Consider the following 27,982-nt stretch of genomic DNA (forward strand, 5'->3'; position numbering starts at 1 on the left):
AGACAGAGGGGAGAAGAAAACATGTTTGAGTTGGGACTGATGAAATACAGGATGGATCCGGAGGGAAGCAGGCAGCTGGAGCCGGAAGGTGACAGGGTTTAACCGGTGAGTGATCTTGTAGGGTCCGATGAATCGTGGGGTGAGTTTTTTGGAGTCCGACTTTAGATTGATGTTGCGTGTGGAGAGATAAACCCTGTCACCAACGTGGAACAATCGTCCCGGAGGGTGCTGGCGGCGGTGTTGAGTGGTGTAGCGTTGGTTGGCTCTCTGAATGGCAGTCCTGGCGTGATTCCAGAGCCGCCGGCACCGGCGGACCAACTGTTGGGCGGACGGGACGTCAACCTCCGGTTCTTGATGTTTGAACACCGGAGGTTGGTACCCGTAGCATACCTCGAATGGGCTTAGATTAGTGGCCGAAGATGTGTGTAAGTTGTTGGATAGTTCGGCCCAGACGAGGTAGCGCGCCCAGGAGCGCTGATGTTCACCCGCAAAGCATCGAAGGAAGCGCTCCAGTTGTTGGTTGGCCCGCTCCATCTGGCCGTTCGTCTGAGGATGGTGACCGGACGATAGGCTGGAGGTGGTGCCGACCAGACGGCAGAAGGCCTGCCAGAACTTGGCCGTGAACTGGGGCCCTCTGTCCGAGACAATGTCCTTGGGAAACCCATGCAAGCGGACTACGTGCTCAAGTATCAGCTCAGCGGTGGTCTTGGCAGAGGGGAGTCCGGTGAGAGCCACCAGGTGCACAGCCTTCGAGAAACGATCCACAATGGTCAGGATGGTGTTTCTGCCTTGCGAGTCAGGGAGACCAGTAACAAAATCGACTGAGATGTGACTCCAGGGGCGTCTGGGGATGGGGAGGGGCTGCAGCTCGCCGGTACGCGAGCTGCTGTGTGGGATTGAATTCCCTCGAGAAAAAACTACAAGGGTGTAGTTTCTCGTCTGGACCGCGTTGAGAAAGGACCGCCCCTACGCCCACATCGGAAGCGTCCACTTCAACAACGAATGGTTTAGTCGGGTCGGGATGGAGGAGAACCGGAGCAGTGGTGAACAGGTGACATAACTTCTTGAAAGCTTGGATGGCTTCGGGTGTGAGTTGGAATTCTCCGCGTGATGGCTTGGTGAGAGCAGTCAGAGGTGCTGCAGTTGCGCTGAAGCCCTGGATGAATCGCCGGTAGAAGTTGGCGAACCCCAGAAAACGTTGCAGCTGTTTGAGCGACGTGGGTAGGGGCCACGAGCGCACAGCCTCCAGCTTCTGGGGATCCATGGCCACACCCTGAGAAGATATTACGAAGCCAAGGAATGTGGTGGAGTGCTGGTGAAAGGCACATTTCTCCAACTTACAGTACAACTGATGGGCCAGCAACCTCTGAAGGACTGCTCGGACATGCTGGGTGTGGTCCTCGAGGGTCTTAGAGTATACAAGGATGTCGTCCAAATAGGCGTAGCACCACCTACCCAGCATGTCCCGGAGAACGTCGTTGATGAATTGCTGAAATACAGATGGACTGTTGCACAGACCAAACGGCATAACCAGGGTCTCGTAGTGACCAGTGGGGGTTATGAAGTCCGTCTTCCACTCATCACCCTCCCTGATGCGGACCAAGTTGTAAGCGCTCCGTAAGTCCAGTTTCGTGAAGAAACGGGCACCAGAGAGGGCGTCCAGGGCGGTGTTGGTAAGTGGGAGTGGATGACGATTCTTGATGGTAATCTGGTTGAGTCCCCGATAGTCAACACAGGGACGGAGACCCCCCGTCCTTCTTCTTCACAAAGAAGAAGCCCGCGGCCGCCGGGGAGCTGGAAGGACGGATTGTGCCGGCCCGAAGTCCTTCAGCCACGTACTCCTCCATCGCCTGATGTTCGGCGGAGACAGGGAGTACAGATGGCCGCGGGGAGGTACCGCGCCCGGCACGAGGTCAATAGCCAGGTCGTAGGGCCGATGAGGTGGTAGGAGAGCTGCCCGTCTTTTGCTGAAGACCTCGGCCAGGTCGCGATACGGGACGGGGATGCTCTCCAGGTTGATATCGGGAACCTCGGACCCCCCTGAACACGTCCCAGCCTTCGCCTGGAGACAGAGCTCCTGACAGGTCGCCCCCCCAGTGGACAATACGATTAGTGGTCCATGAGATGAAGGGGTCGTGTGTGACGAGCCACGGGTGTCCTAGGATGATGGGAGGTGAGGTGATCTTGGTGATGTAGAGGTGTATCTTCTCTGAGTGGTTTTCGATCTGTAGGTGGATTTCTTTGGTGCGTTGAGTGACAGGGCTGAAGTTGAGGGGGCGACCGTCGATGGCAGTGATCTTTAAAGGCTGGGATAACACCTCAGTCTCAATCCCCAATTGGGCAGCATAAGCCTGATCGATAAAATTCCCAGCCGCACCCGAGTCAACGAATGCGGAGGTCACGATCCGTCGGTAGCCCATGAGGATTGATACCTGAAGGAGCAGCCGGGAAACAGTGGGACAGGATTTGATGGTAGCGGAACCAGATGAAGACCTCCCCCTCTTCACCTGGTCTGGCCGTTTCCCGGACGCAAAGGGCAGATTGCACGATGGTGATCTGGGGAGGCGCAATAGGCACATAGCCCTTCGCGGTAGCGTCTGGCCCTTTCCGCTGCCGTCAGGGAGGTGCGTCCAATCTGCATGGGTTCCCCGGCTCCTGATGAGTGGGCCTCTGGAGCGGCCGGTGGAGGTGGAGATGGCGCAGCGACAGCGTGAGTGAGGGGTTGATCCAGATGACGGTGACGGAGGGTGGAGCCTGTGGAGAGAGAAGAAAAACGTTTAGTAGGATGACTCATGCGTTGATCCACCCGGAGGGCGAGCTGGATCATGCCCTCCAGGGTGGCCGGCAGCTCACGCACAGCCAGTTCGTCTTTCAGACGGTTGGACAGTCCTTCGTAAAAGGCTGTGCGGAGCGCCGCGTCACTCCATTGAGTTTGAACAGCGAGAGTGCGGAAGTCCATAGTGTATTTGCTGACGCTGCGCTCGCCCTGCCTCAGGTGGTACAAACGGGAATCCACCTCCACTTCGCTCTCAGGGTGTTGGAAGGCGGCCCTGAGCTGGGTGGTGAACTCGGGATACGAGTGGGCGGCTATCCCGTCAGCCCTCAGGACCGCCGCAGCCCACTCTGCTGCCTGCCCGGTGAGAAGTGAGATGAGAAGGGCAATCCTGCTGCGGTCTGATGGGTATCTTGTAGGCTGAAACTCAAACAAAAGTGACAGGTTGGTTAGGAACACATCGCACCGGGTTCCGGATCCATCCCATTTATCCGGAAGTGCGATCTTGGGTTGAAGGGCAGGACGGACTGGCTCTGCGGGGGCGATCTGTGCAGCAGCCAGGTCATCATAATCCGCCTGCAGGGCGGTGAGGTCGGACTGGAGAACCCCGCACTCTGCCCGAAGACCCGCGGTTTCGGTACGCAGCGCGTGGACCTCCGCACGAAGCCCCACCAGCTCCTGCCGCAGATTCATGATTTCCCCCGACTGCTGCTGGATCACACACCACAATTGTTCCAGATTCGTCGGGACCATTTCGGGACCAGACATTCTGTCACGGAGGCTGGACGAGAAATGCGAGGTTCGAGATAAGTCCCCTTGTAGCGTGACGGAAAACTCAAACGCGGATATGCATGAGTGAGCAGGTAAATCACGCAGTTGTTCTGAGAACGCTCCGATAAGGAGTAGAGATTTCCACCAAGAAATCCGCGTTCTCACACGCACACAGACAGGTAGATAAGCGCTCCGAAGAGCAGAGGGATTACTCACGTGAGTTGGTTTGAAGATGGGACCTGACGTGGAGTCGAGCATGAACTCAATGTCTGGTGCAAAACAACACCTGCTTCCTGCTTAAATACCTGCGTGAAGTTACTTCCGGGTCCTCGTGACCTCACGTGATCTGGTACGTGTGACACAGATATTGTATAGGATCAACTGAAAAGTTATGAATATGAACAAATTCTGTATGATTGTATAAATTACCATCCTTACTAATCAACTGTTTTACCCAAATAATGCCCTTTTTAAACCAACTTTCAAAAAAAATTGTCTTGTTTCTAAATCTTATATATTTATTATTCCAAATGGTACATTTATAGGGGGAAAAATTATGATTATACACGAGAGTCCATGCAAGTAAAACTTGTTTATGGAAATTTGCAATTTTAAGGGGTATTTTATTAATATCAAAATCACATTTTAATAAGAATTCTATACTACCTACTTTTTCAAATATAAAATGAGGTACTGTATACCATACACTCTCCTTATTTTTTAAATAATTTTTGAGCCATTTTATTTTAACTATCATATTAGAGGTCTTAAAATCCAAAACATTCAACCCTCCTTCAATTTTAGACCGACAAAATATTTTCTTTTTTAATATAATGCGATTTGTTCTTCCAAATAAATTTAAACAGTTTAGCATCTATCATTTTTATTAATTTTTTTTTTATTGAGTACAAAATCTGAATACAACAAAAGGCACTGATACGTGTACAAAAAGAAATTTGGTATGGAAGGCTCAACACAACAGAATCATATTAGATTCCTAACAAAATATATAACCAAATATTCCAAGAAAGAGGAAAGAGAATCAAAAATACAAGCACCAAACAAAGACTAAACGAAAATAATAAAGAAAACATAATTACAACAAATTATATAATACAAATAAATTAAACAGTTTTACTGCCTTTGGATTTTTCATTTTACTAAGGGCATCTGAGAAGTATTTTAGATCATTTTTAAACACAATAAACAAGGGGGGAGATTTAAAGTATCGACATTTGTGTATAAAGTATTTTGCTAATAACATAATACTATTAATCAGATCATACAAAGCAGGGCACTCTTTGGTTATTCCGTACATTACATCTTGTAAGGATAGAGTGAAACTATCAGCAACCACATGCTTCTCTACCAACCAGTCCTGCCAAGCTTTCCAAAAGGACTGAGACAAATTACATGTAAAAAATATATGTACTGTATCTTCATATAAATGTTTGCATAGGTAACAAAGTATATTTTCAAAATTAAATTTTTAATGAAGAAACATATTGGAGGGATATATATCATTTAATATTTTAAACTGCATTTCTTTTACCTTGGGGAGAACAGGAAACTTTAGATAGGCTGTTCTGAAATATTTAACAGTATTTTTATCAAATGTGCGATCTAAATTATTTCTTAATATTTGACCAGGGTAGCTTGATTGGATGATATGCTGTCTTAAATATTTGTTAGTGCAGAGTTTATTCTCTATTTCAAAGTCACCAACATATAACGATGGAAGGACAGCAGTAATTTTGGAATAGGAAAGGTAACATCTCATTAACATTTTTATACCTGAAGGTATTGCATTAATAACAGTAAAGAATTGCTTTGGATGACAGGTAAATCCGTGTTTTAAAGTGAATGAATTATAGTCTAACATATTACCACTCTCATCCATTAGATCCAATACTGACCAAATATTTCTATTTACCCATTCCTCAAAAAATAAAGATTTATTTCTATGTACAATATTTTTATTATTCCATATCAGAGAATTGTGAGGTGTGAAATTGTGTGTGTGCGCCAATTTCCAACATAATAAGACTTGTTGGTGGAATGCTGATACAGTCTAAAAACAAATGGTGCTATATAGCACTAAAAGTGGTTCTTTGGCTCGTAATCATAGGGGAACCACTTTTAGTGCTATATAGCACCTATTTTAAAAGGTGCTATATGGCACCTTTGTCAAATGGTTCTATGTAGAACCATCAGATGTACCTTTATTACTTCAACAAAAATGGTGCTCAGTAGAAACAATCATGGGGGCTTGTATTACTACAATAGTAGTAAATATATTTACTACAATGGCAAAATGTCTTGAATCACTTTTATGCTTTTCTAAGGTCAAAAGGTCTTATGTGGGAAATATTTCCTTATGGGGGCCTTAGGGGCAAAAAGATCTTCAGGAAATACACTGTATGTTAATGTTGTTTTTAATCCTTTCCCCAACTGAAGAGTTTAGGAGAGAGTTAGAGATCTTTATTCAGAGGCTTAACAGGTTCTTTGTATGGCAGTGGTGCTATATAGCACCTTAACGACCCCAAAGAACCACTGAAGAACCAGACAGGGGCTTGACCGGTTCTTTATACACTAACGGTGCTATATAGCACCACAATCACACCAAAGAACCGCTGAAGAACCACTGAAGCACCATTTTTTTCACTGGAATTTTAAGTAAATCAAAGTCACATTTGAGAAAAAAAGCAGATACCACCCAATTTACGAAACAAAGCTGAAGGCACAGCATACCAGAAGCTCTCAGTATTACCTAAAAACATTTGAAGCCACTTAATTTTTAGCATAGTATTCATACTGTCAAATTCAATGACATTAAGACCACCTTCTTTGTACATTTTAATAATATCAGATTTCCTAATATAATGAGTTTTGTGCCTCCAAATAAAGTCATACATTTTTTGATTGCTTGTTTTTATAATAACTGATCATCATTTTTATTAATGAGGGAGGTAACTTTCAAATGTTGACGTCAAGTTCCCGCGCTACTTTTTTTTTTTTTTTTTTTATTCAAGAAAAAAGCTTGAACATTACAAAAATATTAACAAGTAAATCCAGATATATAAAATATTAAGCAATCTTATACAGTAAAACAGAGTTTTAAAGGGAGAGAAACAAAATGGATAAAGAAAAAATAAATTAAAAAATAAATAAATACATAAATAAATAAAATAAACACAAATATATTTATATATAAACATAAAATAAAACAAAAACCATTGAAACAACTAAACGATAGTTAACATTTTCTTCCTTTTTCCTTAGGACATATTCAACAGTTGCAGCGGGGGAGCTGCATCAGAAAAGAATTTCTCTATGAAATCTAACAATATGACATACTTTTTATTATTAATTTGCATTAGAGACTTTTTCAAAATCTCCATTTCTGATAAAAATAAATTACACTTTGGTATGCATTTCGCAAATTTCTGTTTATGAATATAATATTTACCTTGTAAAATGTAAAAGTTAACAACATACTCAATCATTTTACTTTTGTGTGAATAAGTACAAATCACATCTTTTAAAGAAAGCATATAATTGACATTTCTTCGCAGAAATAGAAAGGCACTAACATCAGACCAAAATTTAAGAGACAAATCACAATCATAAAACAAATGACACAAATCTTCCTCATGTGCATTACAGAAACTACAAGTATTGTCAATGTCCATGAATTTAGAAAGAGCTCATTTACATGGGTAAATTTTGTGAAGTACTTTGAAATGCACCTCTTTAACTTTATTCAAAATACAAAATTTATAAGGATTTGACCAGGTTGTTTTCCAATTCATATCAGAAACTTTTGCATTCCAAAAGAATTTTCCTCTAGGTGAGATTTTATGTTTTGATTGCAAAATTTGTCTAATATTTTTATTATTACAAGAGGAAGAATGTATTGCAATACCATCAACTTTTAATTCTGGAAATATTCTTTCATTGCTTCCATAAGAGAGATGATTATTTATTAGTTGTATCAACCCATTTGGAATAGCTTTAACCACTTGTTTAAATTCTTTAAAGGGAATGGGAAAATTGTAAACTTGCATAAAGTCTTCATAAGACAAAATGTTTCCACTCTCATAGAACATATCCACAACAAAATAAATATTCCTTTCAAACCACCTGCGCAAAAATAACGATTTATTCCTAGAAGTGATGAGACAATTGTTCCATAAAAGCATTTTATGTGGAGAAAAGTTGTGATGAAAACAAATTTTCCAAGCCAATAATACTTGCTGGTGAAATTTAGATAATTTAACAGGTAACTTCCCTGGAAGAAAGTTACATCTCAAAAGAAAGGACAACCCTCCAAGTTTTTGAAAGATACATTGTGGGATATAAAACCACATAGAATTGTAAAGTTTAAAAGTATTGTTAACCCTTTGGGGTTCTTCGGTCACTTCTGACCGGAATTTTTTAAATAAAAAAAAATTAAAAATCGTAGCTTCATCGGAATGGTACGAAACTTAGTGACTTTTATGGTACTTGGTATATGAACACACAAAAAAATTGGGGAGAGGATTTGAAAAGTCTAAGTGGTCGTAAAAAAAATAGTCACACTCAGGGCCTTCGGGTCAAAATGAAATGAATGGGAAATTGGCAAAAATATGAAAAGTTTTTTTGTGCATACAATCTACAAATCAGCCACAATCCAGAAAAAAAGCACACAACAGTGAAGGGGTGACTCTCTAAAACATCAGTAGTGCAAAACACTACAATACACTCACACACTTATACACACACAAACACACACACACACACGCACACACACAAATGAACGTGTGTCATTTCAAAAGCTAATTTTGGGAAATATGTGAAATAGAAGCAATCAATGTAAGAAATAAAGTGCACAGCAATGAAAGCATGAGACTGTAAGCCATCAAGGTTGCAAAATAGACACACACACACACGCACACACACACATAGGGAAATATGAGACTGGTGAGACTGTAACAGAGAAATGTGAGAATATGTGAAACAAAATCAATGAATCAAATAAAAGGGAGACATTGGATCCAAAATGCAAAAGTCACACACCATGTCTCTCTCTTAAACACACACACACACGCACGCACACACACAGGGAAATATGAGACTGTAACAGAAGAGTGATTGTTCATTGAATTTTACAAAAAATAATTTTAATGAAATGTTCAAAATAAAAAAAATTGTTATGACTGAAAGAATTGCATTTTTATTAAGTTAGAATTAAAACAATGGGTAACAAAATGCTTTCCATTGGTTCTCTTTCTAATGCAATGTTCAGGTTTGACTGTATTATAAAGTAAAACTGGCGCTTCAAATTACCAGTCAAACCAAACAAACAAAAAACTTGGCAAATAATAAAAAAAATAGTCTTTGATAATCTCATATGATATATTAAAATCCACAACCTGAAAAGGCAAAGGCAAATATGTGCAAAAACAACTATAATTCACAAGCCCTTCTACAGAGAGCAGTACATTCGTCTAGTGGTTAAAATATGATATTGCTTGATAATTATGCTCACTACACCACCAGATAGCACCAATCTGACTTCAAAAAATTGTTTTCTATAGGCCAGGTCTCTACTTTAAACTGAAATACAGCATTAATTAAAAAATAATAAAAATTATATATATATAAAAATGTTCTATTATATTCAAAGGGAAAAAATAGATCATAATTATTGCATAAATATTAATTATTATCATAAAATTCTCTCAAAACACCACAGAAAAAAAGAAAAAATATTATTGAACAAAAATACATTTGATTGATTTTACTGAAAAAAAAAAAATAATAATGATTTCAGGGGTCCGGTCACTTTTGACCGTGAAGGTCCTGAGTGTGACTGGAAAACGAAGAACCCCAGAGGGTTAATGTCAAAAAAATCAATCATCTCTAATCCACCTTCTACTCTTTTGCCTGACATAATGTCCTTTTTTAATTGGAAGTTCCCGCGCTACTGTCAAACCGCTGTCAGCTATGATGACGTCTTTGCGCATGCGCATAAAATTCCCAAGCCAGACGCATGCGCAGGACACTAGTGGACTGCGCCATTTTCCTTCGAGTGAGAAACGCTGTTTATCGCGCTCGGTGCAAAATTCGGTGAGTGTGCGCGGGGTAGAGAGAGAGATTCGTACTTCTGCTTCCACAGTAACGTTCTCACAAGCTGAAAACATGTCAGACTCTTCGACAGCAGATGTGGGGCCTGTGGAGGCGGGGGTTCGCAAATTATCGGAGCTGAGAGTGATCGATTTGAAGGCCGAGCTCAAGCGCCGAAATCTCGACATCAGCGGCAATAAGAGCCTGCTTTCAGAAAGACTCAAAAAGGCAAGAGCATCTCCATGTGTATTCATAGATTTGCAACTCTGCTATATGTTCAAGAAAAGCATGCTTTGCATGGTCAGGATGTTTACTGCAGTACATGTGGTGTTTATAGACTGTTTTTGGTTATATGCATTGGATTATGGTTAATTTGGCAAATGCATAACCTTCCATAACACTTTTTTTTTGTTACATACAACTGTCTGGCGGTTACAGACACCAAACTTGCTTTGCAAGATGTTTTGAATTCATTGGTTACGTAATACACAATGAATGAAGTGATGGTTGTCATTGTAGAATAATATATGGATTGTTGTGAGGCTGTAAACAATAGGCAAACAGGTGGCATTTCAGCTTGTGTTTGACAATCATACTTTCACTTTAAGGCCATTGAAGAAGAAGGCGGAAATCCTGATGAGATCATAGTACACCTGGAGATAACTCCTAAAAAAACACCTCGGCGAACTCCAAAAGGTACGAGTTTGCTTTTAATATTCGTCTTTGTGTTTCAGAATCATTTACTTCATTATGGTGTTTCTTAAAACTTAATGTTTATGGTTCTCTCTGTAGGAAAGAGACAAGATGAGCCCGATGAGCCTGAAGATGGCACTCTTGAGGAGGACTCTGTTGATGGCCAGGTGCTTTGTCATATAAAGTTATGATCTACGTAACTGGGTTGGGTTATTTTGCATAGGCTTATTAAAACTAACAGCCGCCTTTACTTCCTTTAGGAGGACCCGGATGCTATTCCGGAGAACCTTCATGAGATGGACATTATGGATATGAATGTCCTGGATGAAGCTGATATGGGCAACGGAGGTGGGCCCGATGGAGACGAATATGACGAGGAGGTCCTCGACACAATGTCGAACGAAGAGAACGCAGACAATCTGAAGGAGGAGGATGCAGATAACCACGACACGGAGGATGACGCTGATCCTGTCATTATTAAACCTGAGGTTGAGGAGGTGAGGTTTTAAAATTAGCCTGTAGGGATGTCACGGTATTATCGATATTGTGGCGTCGCGATAGCAAAACTGCCTTGATATATGACTGTATGAAACAATAGGACGTCCGGGCAAAAATTGTAGCTTTTAAAATATGTTTAAACTTCTTATTCTAACCTAAAATGTCTTTAAAGTTATGTTTTGGGCCGTTGTGCTTTGGCACAGTATCTTAATCCCTTCATCAAGTCTGTTTTCGCTGCACGATCAGCTCGTGACGGTGTTTTCAAGTGAACTCGTTTATTGCACGTGCTGTGAGTTTAGTGCGTGTTTGGGAACGCAACGACCACCAGTTATGCTTTATTTTCATGACGAATAATTATAATTTTTTTGTAGTAATTAAAATAGGCCTAAATAAGTTTTCATACATTTACAGTAGTATATTTTACAAAATATCTTTATGGAACATGATCTTTACTTAATTTCCTAATGATTTTTGCCATAAAAGAAAAATCAATAATTTTGACCCATACAATGTATTTTTGGCTATTGCTACAAATAAACCCCAGCGACTTAAGACTGGTTTTGTGGTCCAGGGTCACATATAATAAGAATGAAGCAATAATAGTTAGTACCAGTTTATTTGGTAATCGAGTAATCTGTCGATTATTCTAACGATTAATCAAGTAATCGCATAATTATAATTATTTTTGTAGTAATTAAAATAGGCCTAAATAAGTGAGCAATAGCCTTTAAAATGACTTAAAATACATATATAATAGTAATGAGGCAATAATAATTAGTACAAGAATTAGTACCATTTTTTTTTTGGTAATCGAGTAATCTGTTGATTATTCTAACGATTAATTGAGTAATCGAATAATTACTTTTTTTTTGTAGTAATTAAAATAAGCCTAAATAAGTGAATAATAACCTTTAAAATTACTTAAAATACATATATAATAGCAATGAGGCAATAATAAGTACAAATAAAGTATCAAAAGCAAGTAATCATTTGTTTTTTTTGAACAAAACTATTAAAATACATAATGTATTATAAACAATAGAGCTAATATGCATTATGCATTTTAACAAATGCCTGCAAAGGGCACCAGCAGTCTGACGATTGTTTTTAAATTTTACTGCACGACCTAATCTGTGTTTAATGTTGACTCGACAACATTTAATTCAAATGTCCACTTAATCTTTAATATTTGGCCATTTGTTTACAACAGAAATGCTATAGTCACTGTAATTTCTTGAATATGTGGACATCAGAACTTTTATTTTGAAATCGTGATGGAATATTGAATCTGATTAAATGGCGCACGTTGCGTTCCCAGGTGAATGTTATAATAAAGCCAAACTCACAACAACATGCAGAGATGGAGTTTGAGACGCTCCAAGCATGTAAATGATAACAGTTTGTGTGGAGCAGCTTTTACTGTGAATGAAGCCGCTATGAGCTGCGTACATAACCTACACGCACATGAATAATTTAAACGCATATATTAAACCTGCATCACATATATTTTAGGGCGGTCAAATGATTAATTGCGATTAATCTCATACAAAATGTGTTAAAGTTTCCCTAATATATATGTGTGTGTGTGTGTGTGTGTAATGTGTATTTATTATCTATATGTAAGTACACACAAATTAATGTATGTATTTAAGAGAAATATGTTATGTACAAAATATTTTTATTTACATAAATTATATAAAAATTATAATAAATACATTTAAATATTTCTTAAATATATACATGAATGTGTTTGTATTCATATATACATAATAATTACACACAGTACACGCACATATATTAAGCAAACTCTTTTATTCTGTACGTGATTAATTGCGATAAATCGATTGACAGCCGTAATATATTTATTTAATTTAATAGTGGCGTTTGTGAATTCTTAGTAGCATTATGCTTTGATTATTCAGTGGGATTAATATGTGGAACGCGTCACTTCCTGTTTTGCCGATTACTCGACGCGGTCAAAATGCAATCGAGGAATCACTGCAGTCTTTGAAAGAAGTATTGACTTTTCCCTACTGTAGTGTAAAAACAATATACCTATGATATATGAAATAGTCTTTTTCATTTTTTTACAGTGCAGTTATTTTACAATATATGGCTAATACTGAAACAGGAATAACTATGATATAAAATTGTTAGATATAATATTCTAAATTAGTTTGGCTTCCTAAAACACAAGTGTGAATGCAGTTTAAACTGAGACTGTACACCACACATAAAAAGCAGGTTGAGTCCCCTTAAAAGTTCAGGTACAAGTCAATTCAGTGTCTTTTCTGACTTAAGTTTTTTTTAGTTAAGAGCATGGGTTGGAGCTCTTAATTTTGAACCGTCAAAGTGCATTAGATAGAAGAATTTAACTTTAAAATGCACAAAATGTTCATATTTTTTCATGTCTTGATTGTTTTGGTTTTTTAAGTATCACAATAAATATTGTACTGTGGACTTTAGGATGTTATCCTAGTGTAAGATTTTGATATCGTCACATTTTGTTCTTCTTGCACATTGTGTGACGCTTGCTTTGGCTTTCAGGAAATGGAGGCCAATGATGCAGATGCAGATGTGGATGAGAACCAGGAAGCACCCTGTCAGGTATTAAAGGTATTGAGAGTTGTTGTTTTTTTTTCTCTAAAGAGAGTTGGGTTTGTTCCATTCACCTTTACTTATTTTACATTTTTAGCAGGAGGATGATGGTGAGCATGGATGCGAGGACACAAAAAGTGAAAAAGGTACTGTATGGGGTTGTCTGGACTTGCTCTTAAAGTCAGGGTGAAGCCTTAAGGTCCTTTTAGTATAAATGTTACTCAGGAAAAAGAGACTGGAAATCCAAAGTTGATTACTGGCTTTCTGCATTGCTGAGTTTTAGCCATTTATGTTCATTTACAAACTGTTATAGTCATTTTTTTGTAGTTTTTTGTAGCAGATATGCAAAGAGCCAGTAATCTGTTTCAGTTAGCACATAGGTTGGTTTAAATGGTTGTTGCAGATGCCATTTAGTGTTTCTAGGTTGCTTAAAGAAGACCACGAAGAGAAGACGAGAAGAATTGGATCATGCAGAAGCAAAATCGCTATAGGACTCAAAGTTTGTTAATTGGAGATTTCACTAATGGACCATTTGCTTGTTTGAAAAGAAACACAATTCCTGTAAAGACAGCACAAGTTGCTTCTTCCATATCACGGACACTTCAAGTACTAAAGTCGACGATGGACACTCGGATGTGGCGCAGATCTTGCGGCTTTCCCTGGTCTACAGCTTGCCCTCTGCTTCGGGGTGCAGGTGAACTGAAACGAAATGGCCTGTTGTCTGGAAGCTTGTTGCTTGTTCCTGCTTTGGTTTTTCCAGTCTCTTCATAGGGTAGCTTGCCTTTGCTTGTGTATGAGACAGCAGAGGGCCACGTCCTAGTCCAGTTCCACGATAACCATTGCAATGTCTCAGAAGTGATTAAACTCTGTGCCATTCTATTCCTGTTAAATCCGTAGAAAGTGAGAAAGTAGCCGGGTCTTGTATATCAGAGCCACTTAAGGAAGACACCACTGAAGAGCCGACTGAAGACGAGAAATCTTCAGTCTGGGATTCTCACAAAGAGGAAGACAATGTGCAGGACCTCGCTAACGCCGAGGAGGCCGCCGATTTGGAAGCCGAACCGTCAGCCGCCTGCGAAATGGACGTTGATGCATCAAAGCAAAGCGAAATTGAGTCGCCAAGCAAGGAGCAAGAAAACGTTCAGGACAATTTGGTGGACACTGAGAGCGCTTCTGCTCAGGCCGCTAACGCTAGCGAAACAGATTTGCGCGATATCGAAAGCGCAGTTGATTCGGAAAGGGCGTCTAAAGGAGAAGCGGTCGAGGAATGCAAGAAGACTGAACCTGCTGAGTCCTCAGAAGTGAAAGAGTCCTCTGTAGAGGGTGATGATCAGAAAAAGAGGTTTGTTGTTTTCTGTCTACTAGAACAATGGCTTTCTCTGTTTCATTGGCTCCTTTGTTAACAAGTATGGGTGCTCTTGGGAGGTGTAATCGACTGCGCATTTCGTCTACCATTTTTTTTTTTTTTTTTTTTTGTCATTCTTTTCTACCTTCAAAAAGTAATGTACCAGAAATTTGGTTTGCCATCTTAGTCCAAGGTATGTTTTTAACGTAATTGGGCTTCACATGACTATTCAAGTTGTAGTATCCAAATCTTTGTTCAATGCCTGAGGTTGTTTGTCCTCACTAGGTGGGTATTTGTTTATCAACACTGCTGATTTCGTATAAACTGCCCATTCAATTTCTCATAATGCCGTTTTGTTTTTCTCTAGTGCTGATGAGGATACCTCGAGCAAGCCTGACTCGAAAGATGATAAAGGTGGGTGCGCAGTGAACTATTTTTAAAGGGAACAGCGGATGTAAAAAAAAAAAAAAAAAAAAACCCACCCTACAATAATAAAAATCCATTCACTCTTTTTTTTTTAATACCCCAAAAACCTAAACAGTCTCAAATAATCAAGCCATCAATTCATCAAGCCATTCTGATTTTCTAAACAAAGCATTCGTACAAGGTGTTAAAGTGCCTTAAGTACTTGAATTTGACTTTTTGAAATTTAAGGCTTGACAAACCCTGAAAATGACAATTTCCTAAAGAGGTACTTGAAAAGTGATTGAATTATTGAAAGACAATGTTGAAATAAGAGTTTTGTTTTGTTTGTTTTTTTCCAATAAGCACATATTTCACACTAAAATTTCCAAATTTCATAATAGCATGAAATTCTAAATTCACACAATTATTTTTTAAAAAATGAAACTTTTTCCTTTTATTTTAGGTAATGTCATAAAACATCTCAATAAATTAGAATGTTGTGGAGAAGTTCATTTATTTCAGTAATTTAACTCAAATTTGTGTATTAAATAAATTCAGTGCACACAGGCTGAAGTAGTTTAAGTCTTTGGTTCTTTTAATTGTGATGATTTTGGCTCACATTTAACAAAAACCCACCAATTCACTATCTCAACAAATTAGAATATGGTGACAAGCCAATTAGTTAATCAACTCAAAACACCTGTAAAGGTTTCCTGAGCCTTCAAAATGCACGAAATTCTAAATTCACGCAATTATTTAAAAAAAAAATAATTAAACTTTTTCCTTTTATTTTAGGTGATGTCATAAAACATCTTAATAAATTAGAATGTCGTGGAAAAGTTCATTTATTTCAGTAATTCAACTCAAATTTGTGTATTAAATAAATTCAGTGCACACAGACTGAAGTAGTTTAAGTCTTTGGTTCTTTTAATTGTGATGATTTTGGCTCACATTTAACAAAAACCCACCAATTCACTATCTCAACAAATTAGAATATGGTGACATGCCGATCAGTTAATCAACTCAGAACACCTACAAAGGTTTCCTGAGCCTTCAAAATGGTCTCTCAGTTTGGTTCACTAGGCTACACAATCATGGGGAAGACTGCTGATCTAACAGTTGTCCAGAAGACAATCACTGACACCCTTCACAAGGAGGGTAAGCCACAAACATTCATTGCCAAAGAAGCTGGCTGTTCACAGAGTGCTGTATCCAAGCATGTTAACCGAAAGTTGAGTGAAAGAAAAAGATGCACAACCAACTGAGAGAATCGCAGCCTTGAGAGGCTTGTCAAGCAAAATCGATTGAAGAATTTGGGTGAACTTCACAAGGAATGGACTCAGGCTGGGGTCAAGGCATTAAGAGCCACCACACACAGACGCGTCAAGGATTTTGGCTACAGTTGTCGTCAGAGGCGTCTTATCTGGGCTAAGGAAAAGAAGAAATCGACTGTTGCCCAGTGATCCAAAGTCCTCTTTTCGGATGAGAGCAAGTTTTGTATTTCATGTGGAAACCAAGGTCCTAGAGTCTGGAGGAAGGGTGGAGAAGCTCATAGCCCTAGAAGTCCAGTGTTAAGTTTCCACAGTCTGTGATGATTTGGGGTGCAACGTCATCTGCTGGTGTTGGTCCACTAGAGCACTTCATGCTTTCTTCTGCTGACCAGCTTTTTAAAGATGCTGATTTCATTTTCCAGCAGGATTTGGCACCTGCCCACACTGCCAAAAGCACCAAAAGTTGGTTAAATGATCATGGTGTTGGTGTGCTTGACTGGCCAGCAAACTCACCAGGCCTGAACCCCATAGAGAATCTATGGCGTATTGTCAAGAGGAAAATGAGAAACGAGACCAAAAAATGCAGATGAGCTGAAGGCCACTGTCAAAGAAACCTGGGCTTCCACACCACCTCAGCACTGCCACAGACTGATCACCTCCATGCCACGCCGAATTGAGGCAGTAATTAAAGCAAAAGGAGCCCCTACCAAGTACTAAAAACATATACAGTAAATGAACATACTTTCCAGAAGGCCAACAATTCACTAAAAATGTTCTTTTATTGGTCTTATGAAGTGTTCTAATTTGTTGAGATTTTTTTTTTTTTAACCTCATTTAAAGTATGTTGCAGACTTTTCATGAAGACCCTAAAGAATCATACCAACTTGGGCATCCGATGTCCCATTTAAGCAAGAAATTGTTTCTGGACTTTTCTAAATTGAATTTTGTGTTCTATCAGGTAGCGCAGCTGCTAGTGGAAGGAACCTCTGGGTCAGTGGACTCTCTTCAACCACCAGAGCGACAGATCTAAAGAACCTGTTCAGCAAATATGGCAAGGTCTGCGAGTTACAGAAAACTAGGCATTGATTAGGTTATTCTCGGGTTCGATGGTGTCCCGATTCTTATTTGTTACTGCTTGCAGGTTGTTGGTGCTAAAGTAGTAACAAATGCCCGAAGCCCAGGTGCTCGCTGCTATGGGTTTGTTACGATGTGCTCTACTGAGGAGGCCACAAAGTGCATCAGCCATCTGCACAGAACCGAACTGCATGGTCGGATGATTTCAGTTGAAAGGGTACGTGGTTTAGTTTATTTTTAAAGGATTAGCTCACTCCAGAATTAAAATTTCTGCAATGTGAACCTTCAGCCCGTTGATCCCCATTGAAGTTCACTGGAATGTTTTCCTCAAAAACTTATTTGACTAAAGAAAGACAGACATGAACATCTTGGATGACATGGGGGTGATTAAATGACCAGGAAATTTTAATTCTGGAGTGAACTAAATCCTTTAAGGTGCTAATACACATTCTTTCTAAACTTTGGAATTATAAATTGGCACCAGTGCATGATTATTATGTCAGAGTTGGGTGTTTTTCAACATTATTTATGCAAGGTGTGTAGTCAAAGCCGGTTTATTGATCTGCATCTGTATTTAGGCCAAGAACGAGCCTGCTGGAAAGAAACCTGCTGATAAAAGCGACACCAAAAAGTCTGGCAGTGACAGAAGACACTCCTCAGACTCTAAGACAGAAAAGTAAGTTGTAGATTTAATAGTATTTGAAGACATCTCTGCATGCCAAATAACTAACAATCTCATCATACGGATTCATCCTTACAGATCTGAAAACAAAGATGAGAAGTGTGAAAGCTCTGATGGAAAAGGTAAAAAGATTAGCTTGCATTCACATTTGTTACTGCCTTAAAGGGATAGCACACCTAAAAAATGAAAAATCTGTCATTAGGCACTCATTTTCATGTTTTTTCAAACCTGTAAGAGCTTTGTTCATCTTCAGAACACAGATTAAGAAACTTTTGATGAAATCCGAGAGATTTCTGACCCTGCATAGACCGCATCGCAAATACCATGTTCAAGGCCCAGAAAGGTAGTGAGAACATTGTAATTGTGTTGCTGTCTATGCAGGGTCAGAAAGCTCTCGCTTTTGAATAAAAATATCTTAATTTGTGTTCCGAAGATGAACAAAAGTCTCATGGGTTTGGAACGATTTGAGAGAGAGCAATTAATGACAGAATTTTCATTTTTGGGCGAACTGTATCCTAGGGTATCAAGATCTTAATGGTTCAATCTTGCTGTTACAGAGCAAGGAGGAGAGAGGACTGTTGTGATGGACAAGTCGAAAGGAGAGCCAGTCATCAGCGTGAAAACAAAAAGCAAAGAACGAGTAGGTTTCGAAATTTGAACTGTTTTAAATCCAACTCCCTTGTGTTTTTGGAAGTGTTGTTGAAATGACGCACCAATTTTGTTTGTTTGTTCTAGAGCACCAAGAGTCGTGACCGTAAGTCCTCCAGCAAAGAAAGGAAGGATATTTTGTCCTTTGACCAAATCAAAGAGCAAAGAGAGAGGGAGCGTCAAAGGCAAAGGGAACGAGAGATTAGAGAGGTGGAGAGACGCAGACACTCTGGGTAACTACTGACTCCCATCATCACCTTCCCTTAGACCTGATCTAGTCTTGATCAGTTTTCCTACTAATTTCTCAACCTCCATGATTGCATTCCAGTGAGCGAGACCGCGACAGTCGTTCGGAGCGAGAGCGTATCCGCCTCTTCCGGGAGCGTGAGGAGAGGGAGAGGTTGATGAGGAAGCGCAACTGGCTAGAGGTAGAGAAGCAACGACTGAATGCCGATCGCATGGAGCGAGAGTTTCTAGAGCGTGAGCGTCTCCGAATAGAGTACGAACGACGGCGTGAACAGGAGCGCATTCATCGTGAGAGGGAGGAGCTGAGGCGACAACAGGAACAGCTGCGCTTTGAACAGGACCGACGTCCCGTCAAGAGGCCTTATGACATGGATGGCAGGTATGCATAGTGTTGGGTTGCTAAAGTCACAGATTTTCCTTAGGGTAACTGTTGCGAAAAACGCAAAACCAGTAAAAGACAAGGTTTCCACAACCAACTTCTAACTCTGCGTGATTCTGACTTGGAGTTCACTGAGTAGGAGTGTCTTGATTTGTCAGTTTTGAGCTCGGAGGAGTGTCTGGATTTGTCTGATTTTTCTGCTTTCTCTTTTGAATGTACAGAAAAGATGATTGGCCGATGAAGAGAATGACCATGGATGATCGCTATGGGCGGTCGGATTTTGGACGCCAAGATCGATACCAAGACTTTGACCACAGAGATCGCAGCCGCTATCAGGACGACATGATGATAGACAGGTAACATCAGCTTTTGCCTAACAGCACCTAAATGTACGTTTCGCTACTATACCGCAATCATTTACATGTCTTTTTGTACAGGAGAGACAACCGAGGTGGGATCCCAGGAGACAGAGACAACCAGGTAAGTCCTGATGCCAGTTGCACTTGGGCCTGTCATCGCTGCTTGCAGCTATTGTTAGATTTGATTCTTGGGTATTAGATGGCATCTCATCCTGTTTTCTCCATCCAATAGCACTTTTCAGATCGGGACAGACATGGCAGGGACAATCGTGACAATTGGGGTGGCGGTTACGACAAGCGTGGAATGAATCCTTCGAGGCCGGTGCCAGGCGGGTAAGTTGTTTTTCCTCATCTAGTCAAATGTTCATCAAATGGTCTTGACCTCTCTTTGTTCATTGTTTTGCTCTGCTTCCTTTTTAAAGCCGTGACAACAGAGACTGGGAGCCTGGACGTAAAATGGATGGGGACAGAAATTGGCAAGGTTTGTTCAATAAACATCTGTTAAAGGGTTAGCTCACCCAAAAATGGTGTATATGACTTTCTCCTTTCAGACAAATACAATCTGAGTTGGCATTAACAAATGTCCTGGCTCTTTAAAGCTTTATAATGGCAGTGAATGGGTGTTGAGACTTTGAAGTCCAATGAAGTGCATCCATCTATCATAGAAAGTACTCCACACGGCACCAGGGGTTAATAAAAGCCTTCTTAAGTGAATCGATGCGTTTGTGTAAGAAAAATATCATATTGAAAAATGTATGAACTTATGTTTGACGGATGGACTTTATTGGACTTCAAAATCTCAGCACCCATTCACTGCCATTATAAAGCTTGGAAGAGCCAGGACATTTTTTAACATAACTCCGATTGTATTTGTCTGAAAGAAGAAAGTCATATACACCAAGGATGGCTTGAGGGTGAGTAAAAGTTCAAGATCAGAAAAGGTTGCATGTTCTCCACCCTTCTGATTTGCTACCTTTCTTTTTAGGAACAGACCGAGGGGTCCCAGGACAGGGTCACATGGCACGGGGTGGAATGGCAAGGTAGCGAGATTGATGCTTTTATTGTCTTGTTTGGACTGTAGTGGATATCATGGATAAATTGTACCAGTTTTCATTTGTTGCACGTGACACTTAATATATTTGCCTGCTTTGCAGCCGAGGTGGATACATGCAGACGGGGACGTCCCAGTCAATCTCTGGAGCCTTAAACCGACCGAATCAGATGATGCAAGGCAGCGGAATGCAGGGAGGTGGAGCCTTTGGTCGACGCTATTAACTTAAAACCTCTTCCCTTGTGTGTCTGTTGTGTGTAAAGAAACTGTGCAGCTTGTACATTGCCAAACAAGCTTTGTAACTGTATTTTTTAAGTCCACTTTTCTTTTCATGGTGTAAAGACGAACATAAAAATGGTTACATTGTGTAAAGAGAAGAGATTTTATTTCAAGATTTTTTTTTCTCCATTCCACATCTCTAGATTTTAGTCATTTCTGTTGTACACTTGGTGAATGCTCAGGAATGTTTTGCTCAAATGAAACCAGTCTTTGACACCATGAACTTTATGTCCACTCGTTTTTGACATGTTTCAATAAATTTATTGTGGAGTTTTCTTTAAGTAAAGGGGTGCTCTTGTTTTCTTATGATGAACATTAGTATTGTGTTACCACTAGGTGGCGCAGTTAGTTTAAGAATTAATAGAGGAATTGAAGAATGCTGAGAAAGCAAGCAGATTTTTTACAGTTTAAGAAAAACACTGGTAGAATGTAATGTACAGTTGAAGTCAAAAGTTTACATACACCTTGCAGATTCTGCCAAATGTTAATTATTTTACCAAAATAAGAGGGTTCATATAAAATGCATGTTATTTTTTATTTAGCAATGACCTGAATGTGATATTTCATATAAAATGTTTACATATAGTCCACAAGACAAAATAATAGCTGAATTTATAAGTGACCCTGTTTTAAAGTTTACATACCCTTGATTCTAAATACTGTGTTGTTACATGAATATTCCCCAGCTGTTTTTCTCTTATGATTGTTGTTCATTAGTCCCCTGTTTGTCCTGAACAGTTAAGCTGCCTGTTGTTGTTCAGAAAACATTCAGGTCCCATAGATTCTTTGGTTATTCAGCATTCTTTTCCAACAGTGACTGTATGATTTTGAGATCCATCTTTTCACACTAAGGACAACTGAGGGACTCATATGCAGCTATTACAGAAGGTTCAAACGCTCACTGATGCTTCAAAAGGAAAAACGATGCGAAAAGCAGGGGGTGAAAACTTTTGAACAGAATGAAGATGTGTACATTTTTCTTATTTTGCCAAAATATATATTGTTTTTCATTTAGTACTGCCCTTCAGAAGCTATGGAAGTTACTTACATGTTTCCCAGAAGACAAAATAAGTTAAACTTACCCTGATCTTCAAATTCAAAAGGTTTTCACCCCCGTAATGCTCTTAATGCATAGTTTTTTTTTCTTCTGAGGCATCAGTGAGTGTTTGAACCTTCTGTAATAGTTGCTTATGAGTAAATAAAAAATAACACACATTTTGTATGATCCCTTTTATTTTTGTAAAATAACATTTTGCAGGTTCTGCAAGGTGTATGTAGACTTGCTGTATATATACTGAGCATAGTATTTGAGGTTAATTTTGTAAAAGTGGCAGTTGTGTTATCGAGCCCAGCAGCTAACATGTGGCATCTCTGTATTCTTGGTTACAGTTTCAGATGTTTTGCTTTGCTAAACTAAGCAAACAGATGGCATTACAATCATATCCTCCAGCCAGTTGCTCAATATATCTTGATTATTCAGAGCTTGACTTGCAAGGCGTAGGAGGACTGTGGTTTTTAATAAACCGTTATAAATAAATGCACTTTTTACTTGACTTTTAAATGTCAAAAGAGCAAAAGATTGCAAATTGTGGAAGTCTAATCACTGGAGTATTAGATCACTAATATATCTAATAATAACAACCCTCAAGTTCCCATATTGCAAAGGAAACCATTTTCTGAATGTTTTATGTTGGTTTGCATCCTGAATCAAACTACTAGTTCTTTGTTCTGATGTTCCTCAGAATTATTTGTTAGTTAGAGGGCGATGTTGTCCCAACTTTGAACCTGTGGATACAGTCTGGAATCTGTTTTCAGTTAATCATTATGATAAACTATAGGGGATATTGTGCATTGCTAGCTTGAAATTGGTCTTGGTATTGTTAAGGGATGTTGTTTAATATTTCAATACAAATCACTGCTCTGCAACTTTTAGTGGGGGCGGGAATTTGTAATGGACATCCCAAATATCGATAAAGATCAATGAACCGTATAAAAATCAATAAAACATTTGGTTTGACTCCAGTGACTCAATGTCCTAAAGTAACCTCTGGCTAAAGTGATGATGCCTTTTGGGGAGGTGTCTTGAATGATGTCACTAACTTAGATCAGGTCGTGCATCAGTGGCCAATCACGTCCAGGCTTAAGGTTTTGGAGGTGGAGTCAAAGTTTCATTCCTAGAAAAACCTGGAGGCCATACAACTTTCATTATATATCATGCTGTTAAAATGTGCCAAGGAATTGTGCATAAATTTATGCCCCCTATAATCCTGTCCAAACTATAATCCAAAAATAGTTGCCTTCAGGCAATGATATTGTCCATTGTTTAAGGTCTGAACGATATTCAGTTGTTTGAATTGGCACATGTTCTACTGTAGACCAAGCCATTTGGAGCAGAACCTGAGCAAGCCTGGAAATTCAATTACTGTACCACATACCCATGAGAATTTCTGTTCTCCCCTTCAGACAGCAAAACAATGAGATCTCTGGAAGTTTCCCAAAAGAAAAAAGCATTGGAAGAAGATGAATGTGGGGGACCGTTTTGCTCAAAACATGCTATTGCTGTTTCTCATGTTTCCCTGAGCAAAACACAATGGAGATTTCCATTATACTTTCGGAACTGATTTCAAAGTGTGGTCCTCCTTCAAAACAAGTCTGTATATGCCTAGATTGTGTAGTTCAGGTATGTGAAACCAAAACCATTCCTCTCTGAATAGATTTCAAGCACCTAAGCTAAGAAGACATGGTAGCCACACTTTTGAGTGCTTCCAAATTGTATCTGCTTGTTTATGTTTTATCTAGAGGACATGTTACAGGTAAGACATGCCGTTATGATCGGTCTTGCATATGGTGGGTTTATTTCAAATCAATGAAAGGACGTTTTCCTTGTTTTTTTTGGCCACTTCAGTTGGCCCACTTGCCTCAACTTGCCTGGAGCTAAATCAGATGTGCTTTCTTATTCAGATATAAGGAAACTTGTAATCATAATTAATGGTCTTGCTGAAGTAGGCAATACTATCGTTGTTCATACTTAGGCTTAGAGATTTGAACAAACCCCAAAGTATTGTTTTGGTGTGTAACTGGACCTGCACCGTTTGTGCTACAGCCTTGAATTGACTTGTGGAGGAGAGGTGCAATTGCTAGCATAAGCAAAGTGATTTTCATTTGATAAATGATAAAACTGACTACCAACACCACAATGTCTTAAGTCATTCAAAACACTTAGTATTATGTAAACAAGTGTCGAGATGCATTTTATGTGATGTGCTTAGAAAAAAGTAAATAGCAGAAATAGGGTTCCACTGGTAAACTAGCATTTTAGGGGTTAAATATGACATTATTGGGGTCGACTCAACCCGCGGCAACAGTAAAGTAGCCCAATTCCGTGGGAAAACTGCGGAATTTGCAGCATTGCTAGTTGTATGCGCATTTTTTAAACAGAAAACACAACAGCGATTCTTGCCCCGGTCAATATATCTGTTAACACGACACGTTTCAGCGAACTGGTTTATATTTTGTAGTTTACTCACTGTAGCTTTGTGATAAATACATTTATAATTGCACTGGACTTCAATTTAACCAAGTATCATTTGTTTTTTTAATTTTTCAGAAGCTTTACAAGACATTAACAAGTACATAAAACACTATGAAGGTCTGTCTTATGACAGAGAGCTCATAAACCAACAGCACCAACGCATCAAACGAGAGACTCATCCAAACAAACAAGAACTTAATGTAGACTTCAACGCTTTTCAAAGGTACTTAATGGTTTTAAGACATCCAGACATCTGTATTATTCCATAATACTTGTATATGTACAATAAACTTTTACTAAGCACTGTTTTTGTAGGGAATTCCACCTGCGTCTCAAACCAGATGCAAATGGCTTCACAGAAGATTTCAAGGTCCAGTCAGAAGATGAAACTCAGATGGTGGATCTCTCTCACATATACTCTGGAGTCCTAGAAGGTAGGGTATTTTGAAACACATTCATTGTACATTTATTGTTCAAACACAATCAAGATTAAACCTTTTTTGTCTCGAAGATGAGAATGAATCATCATGTCAGGGGTCTGTTCTTGAGGGTCAGTTTGAGGGCTCCATTAAAACAGCCAATGGGACGTTCTACGTCGAGCCCATTGACAGATACAGCACCTCCAAAACTGACCACCACTCCATCATTTATCACGAGGATGATGTGGGTAAGTCATTAGGATGTATAGTTCATGTCAAAAGTTTACATACACCCTGCAGAATCTGCAAAATGTTAATTATTTTATCAAAGATAAAAGGGATCATACAGAATGCATGTTAAATTCATAACCAGTTGTGGATCATTCAGGTAACAGCACAGTATTAAGACTCAAGCATATGAGTTTTGAACAGGGTCATTTTTATAAATTCAACCATTTTTTGTCTCCTGTGGACTATATGTAAATGTCTTTTATATGAAGTATCTTATTTAGGTTAGTACTAAATAAAAAAAAAAATAACATGCATTTTGTATGATCCCTCTTATTTTGGTAAAATAATAACATTTTGCAGATTCTGCAAGGTGTGTGTAAACTTTTGACCTCAACTGTATTTCTTTCTTCCCTGAGGTAAAGCCCTGATTTAGTCACAACAAAACATTCTCATGTCTTTTCTTGTGTGTTCACTCCGAAAGTAATTTTCTTAATCAGTATTTAGTAATTTTCCAGTAAAGACAAAAAAAAAATCCTAAAATTCATATTAAATTTCTGACAAATTTAATGATGTTGCAACATCATTAACACGGAAACATACTGGTTTTAGAAAAAAGGCAAGCATGAAGGTCCACCCCAAGCCTGTCCCTATAAATTCGTATGATCTTGTTTGTACGTTATTTTGGAGAATGTTCAAAATACTAATTAACAAAATACTATTTTGTAGCTTTAGCTTGAAAACTGTAGTAATTTATTTCTTGAGGAAAACATTGGTGAAAAATGCAATCAAAATGCTCTAGCAACTAAAAACAAAACAAACAAAAAAAGCTACTTTTGGAATGAAACTATCATATTTACTTATAAAGTGTTAATATGAGCGGTGTAGAAGTTGCATGCAGGAGAGCCACATGTGTTACACATTATATTGATTGTTCAAAGAACAGAAATATTATAAATCTCACAAATTAGTCTATTTATCCCTCAAACTACTAAGATGAATGAAGAAGGCTGATAATGACCGTAATGCGTTTGTTCTGTAGCCAAGCCATTTTTGAATCCTAATAATCTCTTTTTCTTTGTCAACTGACATGGAAATGATTGCTTTAAGTAGCCGGTCTAGACGGCATTAAAGATAAAGCTGTCATGCACTGTAAAGTAACAGGATGAGATTTTCACAGTGTGCAATGGATATAGTCTTTTGTCTCTTTTAAGGATGTTTTTGGCATTGATTATGCTAACTCTTTAGTACAAATCTTTGGATTTGCTTCAGATGAAGATGCTCAATATTATATTTTACAAGAATGCAAAACAAGTGCATTTTGACTTGTTTTCTCAGACTTTTGTACCCTGAACTGTTTTGACGCAACTCCTGTGATTTACATTTGTGTCTGTGCACCTCTTTCATAGGGGTCGTAAAAAGACACGTGTTCCTGTCTTTGTATAGCAGGAGGTAAACATTGGCAGAGAGACAAGTGTATGTATAGTCTGTGGAAATTGGTGGTCATGTGATCTCATGGTTTAAGTCACACCATACCCATGTGGTTTCAAGGTTACTTTAGAGTATTTCCCATAGGTGCAGAGGCTGGTTATTCATATGTGTGTGTGTGTGTGTGTGTGTGTGTATTAGATTTATTTGGATAATACATGTAATCTTATCAATATTCTGTAGTTGTACTATAAAATGTAAAAATATAATTACTGTATAATTTATGCTAAAAATCAAATAGAACAATGTACAGTAGTCAACATTTGAAGTGGATCAAAAAATGAAAAGTTTTTATCCACTTCAAATGTTGACTACTATATGTAGTTTATAGCAACAATTATTAAAATATATATTTTTAAAATGTTAATCAAATATATCAAGCCCGTTTCCACCACTGAATAAAAAATAAAAAAGGTAATTCTCACATTTCTGATTTTTTTTTTTTCAGAATTGTGAGATACAAACTCACAATTGCAAGTTATAAAGATTATAAAAATTGTGAGACATGAGCTATTAATAACACACAATTATAGATATATGCTCCCAGAACTGTGAGTTTTAGTCTTTTTTTTCCCCCTCAAAATTGGATTTTTTAACTTGCAGTTGCGAGAAACAAACTTGCATATGTGAGAAAAATAGAATTGCATGTTTTAATCTTGCAGTTCTGACTGTATAATTTAAAATTACAAGTTTATATTACGCTGTTCTGGGATAAAAGTCTATGAAAGTCAAGTTTATATCTCACAATTCTGACTTTATTTCTTAGAGTTGGGAGTTTATTTCTCATAATTGCTAGTTTATGCCTCGCAAATTTGACTTTATAACACACAATTGTGAGTTTATATTATGCAATTCTGAGAAAAAAAGTCAGAAATGCGAGAATTACCTTTTTTTTACTTTTTATCCAGTGGTGGAAATGGGCTTCGATATATGTTTAACATTAAAAATTTATATTTTATTTATATATAAATTTTAATCATTTTTGCTATAAAACTACATACACAATTATTTATTTATTTTTTTATCATGATAAATTATGTGGTAGTTTATATTTTTACATTGTATAGTAAAATTAGAGAAAATGGATAAGATTACATCTAATAAGTACATATTAGTCTTTTTTTCCCTCGGAATT

The 27,982-nt window shown here is 38.7% G+C and overlaps 2 protein-coding genes across 3 annotated transcripts in view; both read left to right on the forward strand.

Annotated features, from left to right (window-relative positions):
- The first annotated feature begins 9,591 nt into the window (after positions 1 to 9,591).
- On the forward strand, positions 9,592 to 21,245 carry safb (scaffold attachment factor B). Of its 2 annotated transcripts, none has more exons than XM_051094844.1 (21): positions 9,592 to 9,880; positions 10,261 to 10,348; positions 10,445 to 10,512; positions 10,606 to 10,842; positions 13,391 to 13,459; positions 13,539 to 13,587; positions 14,339 to 14,783; positions 15,154 to 15,200; positions 17,421 to 17,518; positions 17,604 to 17,753; positions 18,115 to 18,212; positions 18,297 to 18,340; positions 18,776 to 18,858; positions 18,954 to 19,099; positions 19,195 to 19,491; positions 19,713 to 19,847; positions 19,929 to 19,971; positions 20,083 to 20,183; positions 20,273 to 20,331; positions 20,836 to 20,890; positions 21,005 to 21,245. In XM_051094844.1, the coding sequence occupies exons 1-21, from the start codon at positions 9,728 to 9,730 to the stop codon at positions 21,123 to 21,125; spliced, it is 2,586 nt and encodes an 861-aa protein (XP_050950801.1). In that variant the 5' UTR covers positions 9,592 to 9,727; the 3' UTR covers positions 21,126 to 21,245. The 2 variants fall into 2 exon arrangements, with proteins under 2 accessions (XP_050950801.1, XP_050950802.1); XM_051094845.1 differs by having other exon boundaries at positions 13,391 to 13,450.
- Positions 21,246 to 23,283: 2,038 nt separating this feature from the next.
- The window catches only part of si:ch1073-396h14.1 (disintegrin and metalloproteinase domain-containing protein 10), a 28,993-nt gene continuing 24,294 nt past the window's right edge, over positions 23,284 to 27,982 (forward strand). The window contains exons 1-4 of the mRNA XM_051094933.1: positions 23,284 to 23,993; positions 24,788 to 24,935; positions 25,028 to 25,146; positions 25,224 to 25,379. Coding sequence (XP_050950890.1) covers positions 23,921 to 23,993; positions 24,788 to 24,935; positions 25,028 to 25,146; positions 25,224 to 25,379 — 496 coding nt within the window. The 5' untranslated portion in view covers positions 23,284 to 23,920. The remainder of the gene's footprint in view (positions 23,994 to 24,787; positions 24,936 to 25,027; positions 25,147 to 25,223; positions 25,380 to 27,982) is intronic.

Source organism: Labeo rohita, chromosome 22 (assembly GCF_022985175.1).
Source record: "Labeo rohita strain BAU-BD-2019 chromosome 22, IGBB_LRoh.1.0, whole genome shotgun sequence".
NCBI classification, from domain to species: Eukaryota; Metazoa; Chordata; class Actinopteri; order Cypriniformes; family Cyprinidae; genus Labeo; species Labeo rohita.

What these genes read in the sequence shown, in the direction of transcription:
- safb (XM_051094844.1), top strand. Translation starts at nt 9,728, where the DNA reads ATGTCAGACTCTTCGACAGCAGATGTGGGGCCTGTGGAGGCGGGGGTT. An exon ending in TGACTCGAAAGATGATAAAG is followed by an intron (nt 15,201 to 17,420) that starts GTGGGTGCGCAG and finishes GTGTTCTATCAG; the next exon opens with GTAGCGCAGCTGCTAGTGGA. An exon ending in CAGGAGACAGAGACAACCAG is followed by an intron (nt 19,972 to 20,082) that starts GTAAGTCCTGAT and finishes TCCATCCAATAG; the next exon opens with CACTTTTCAGATCGGGACAG.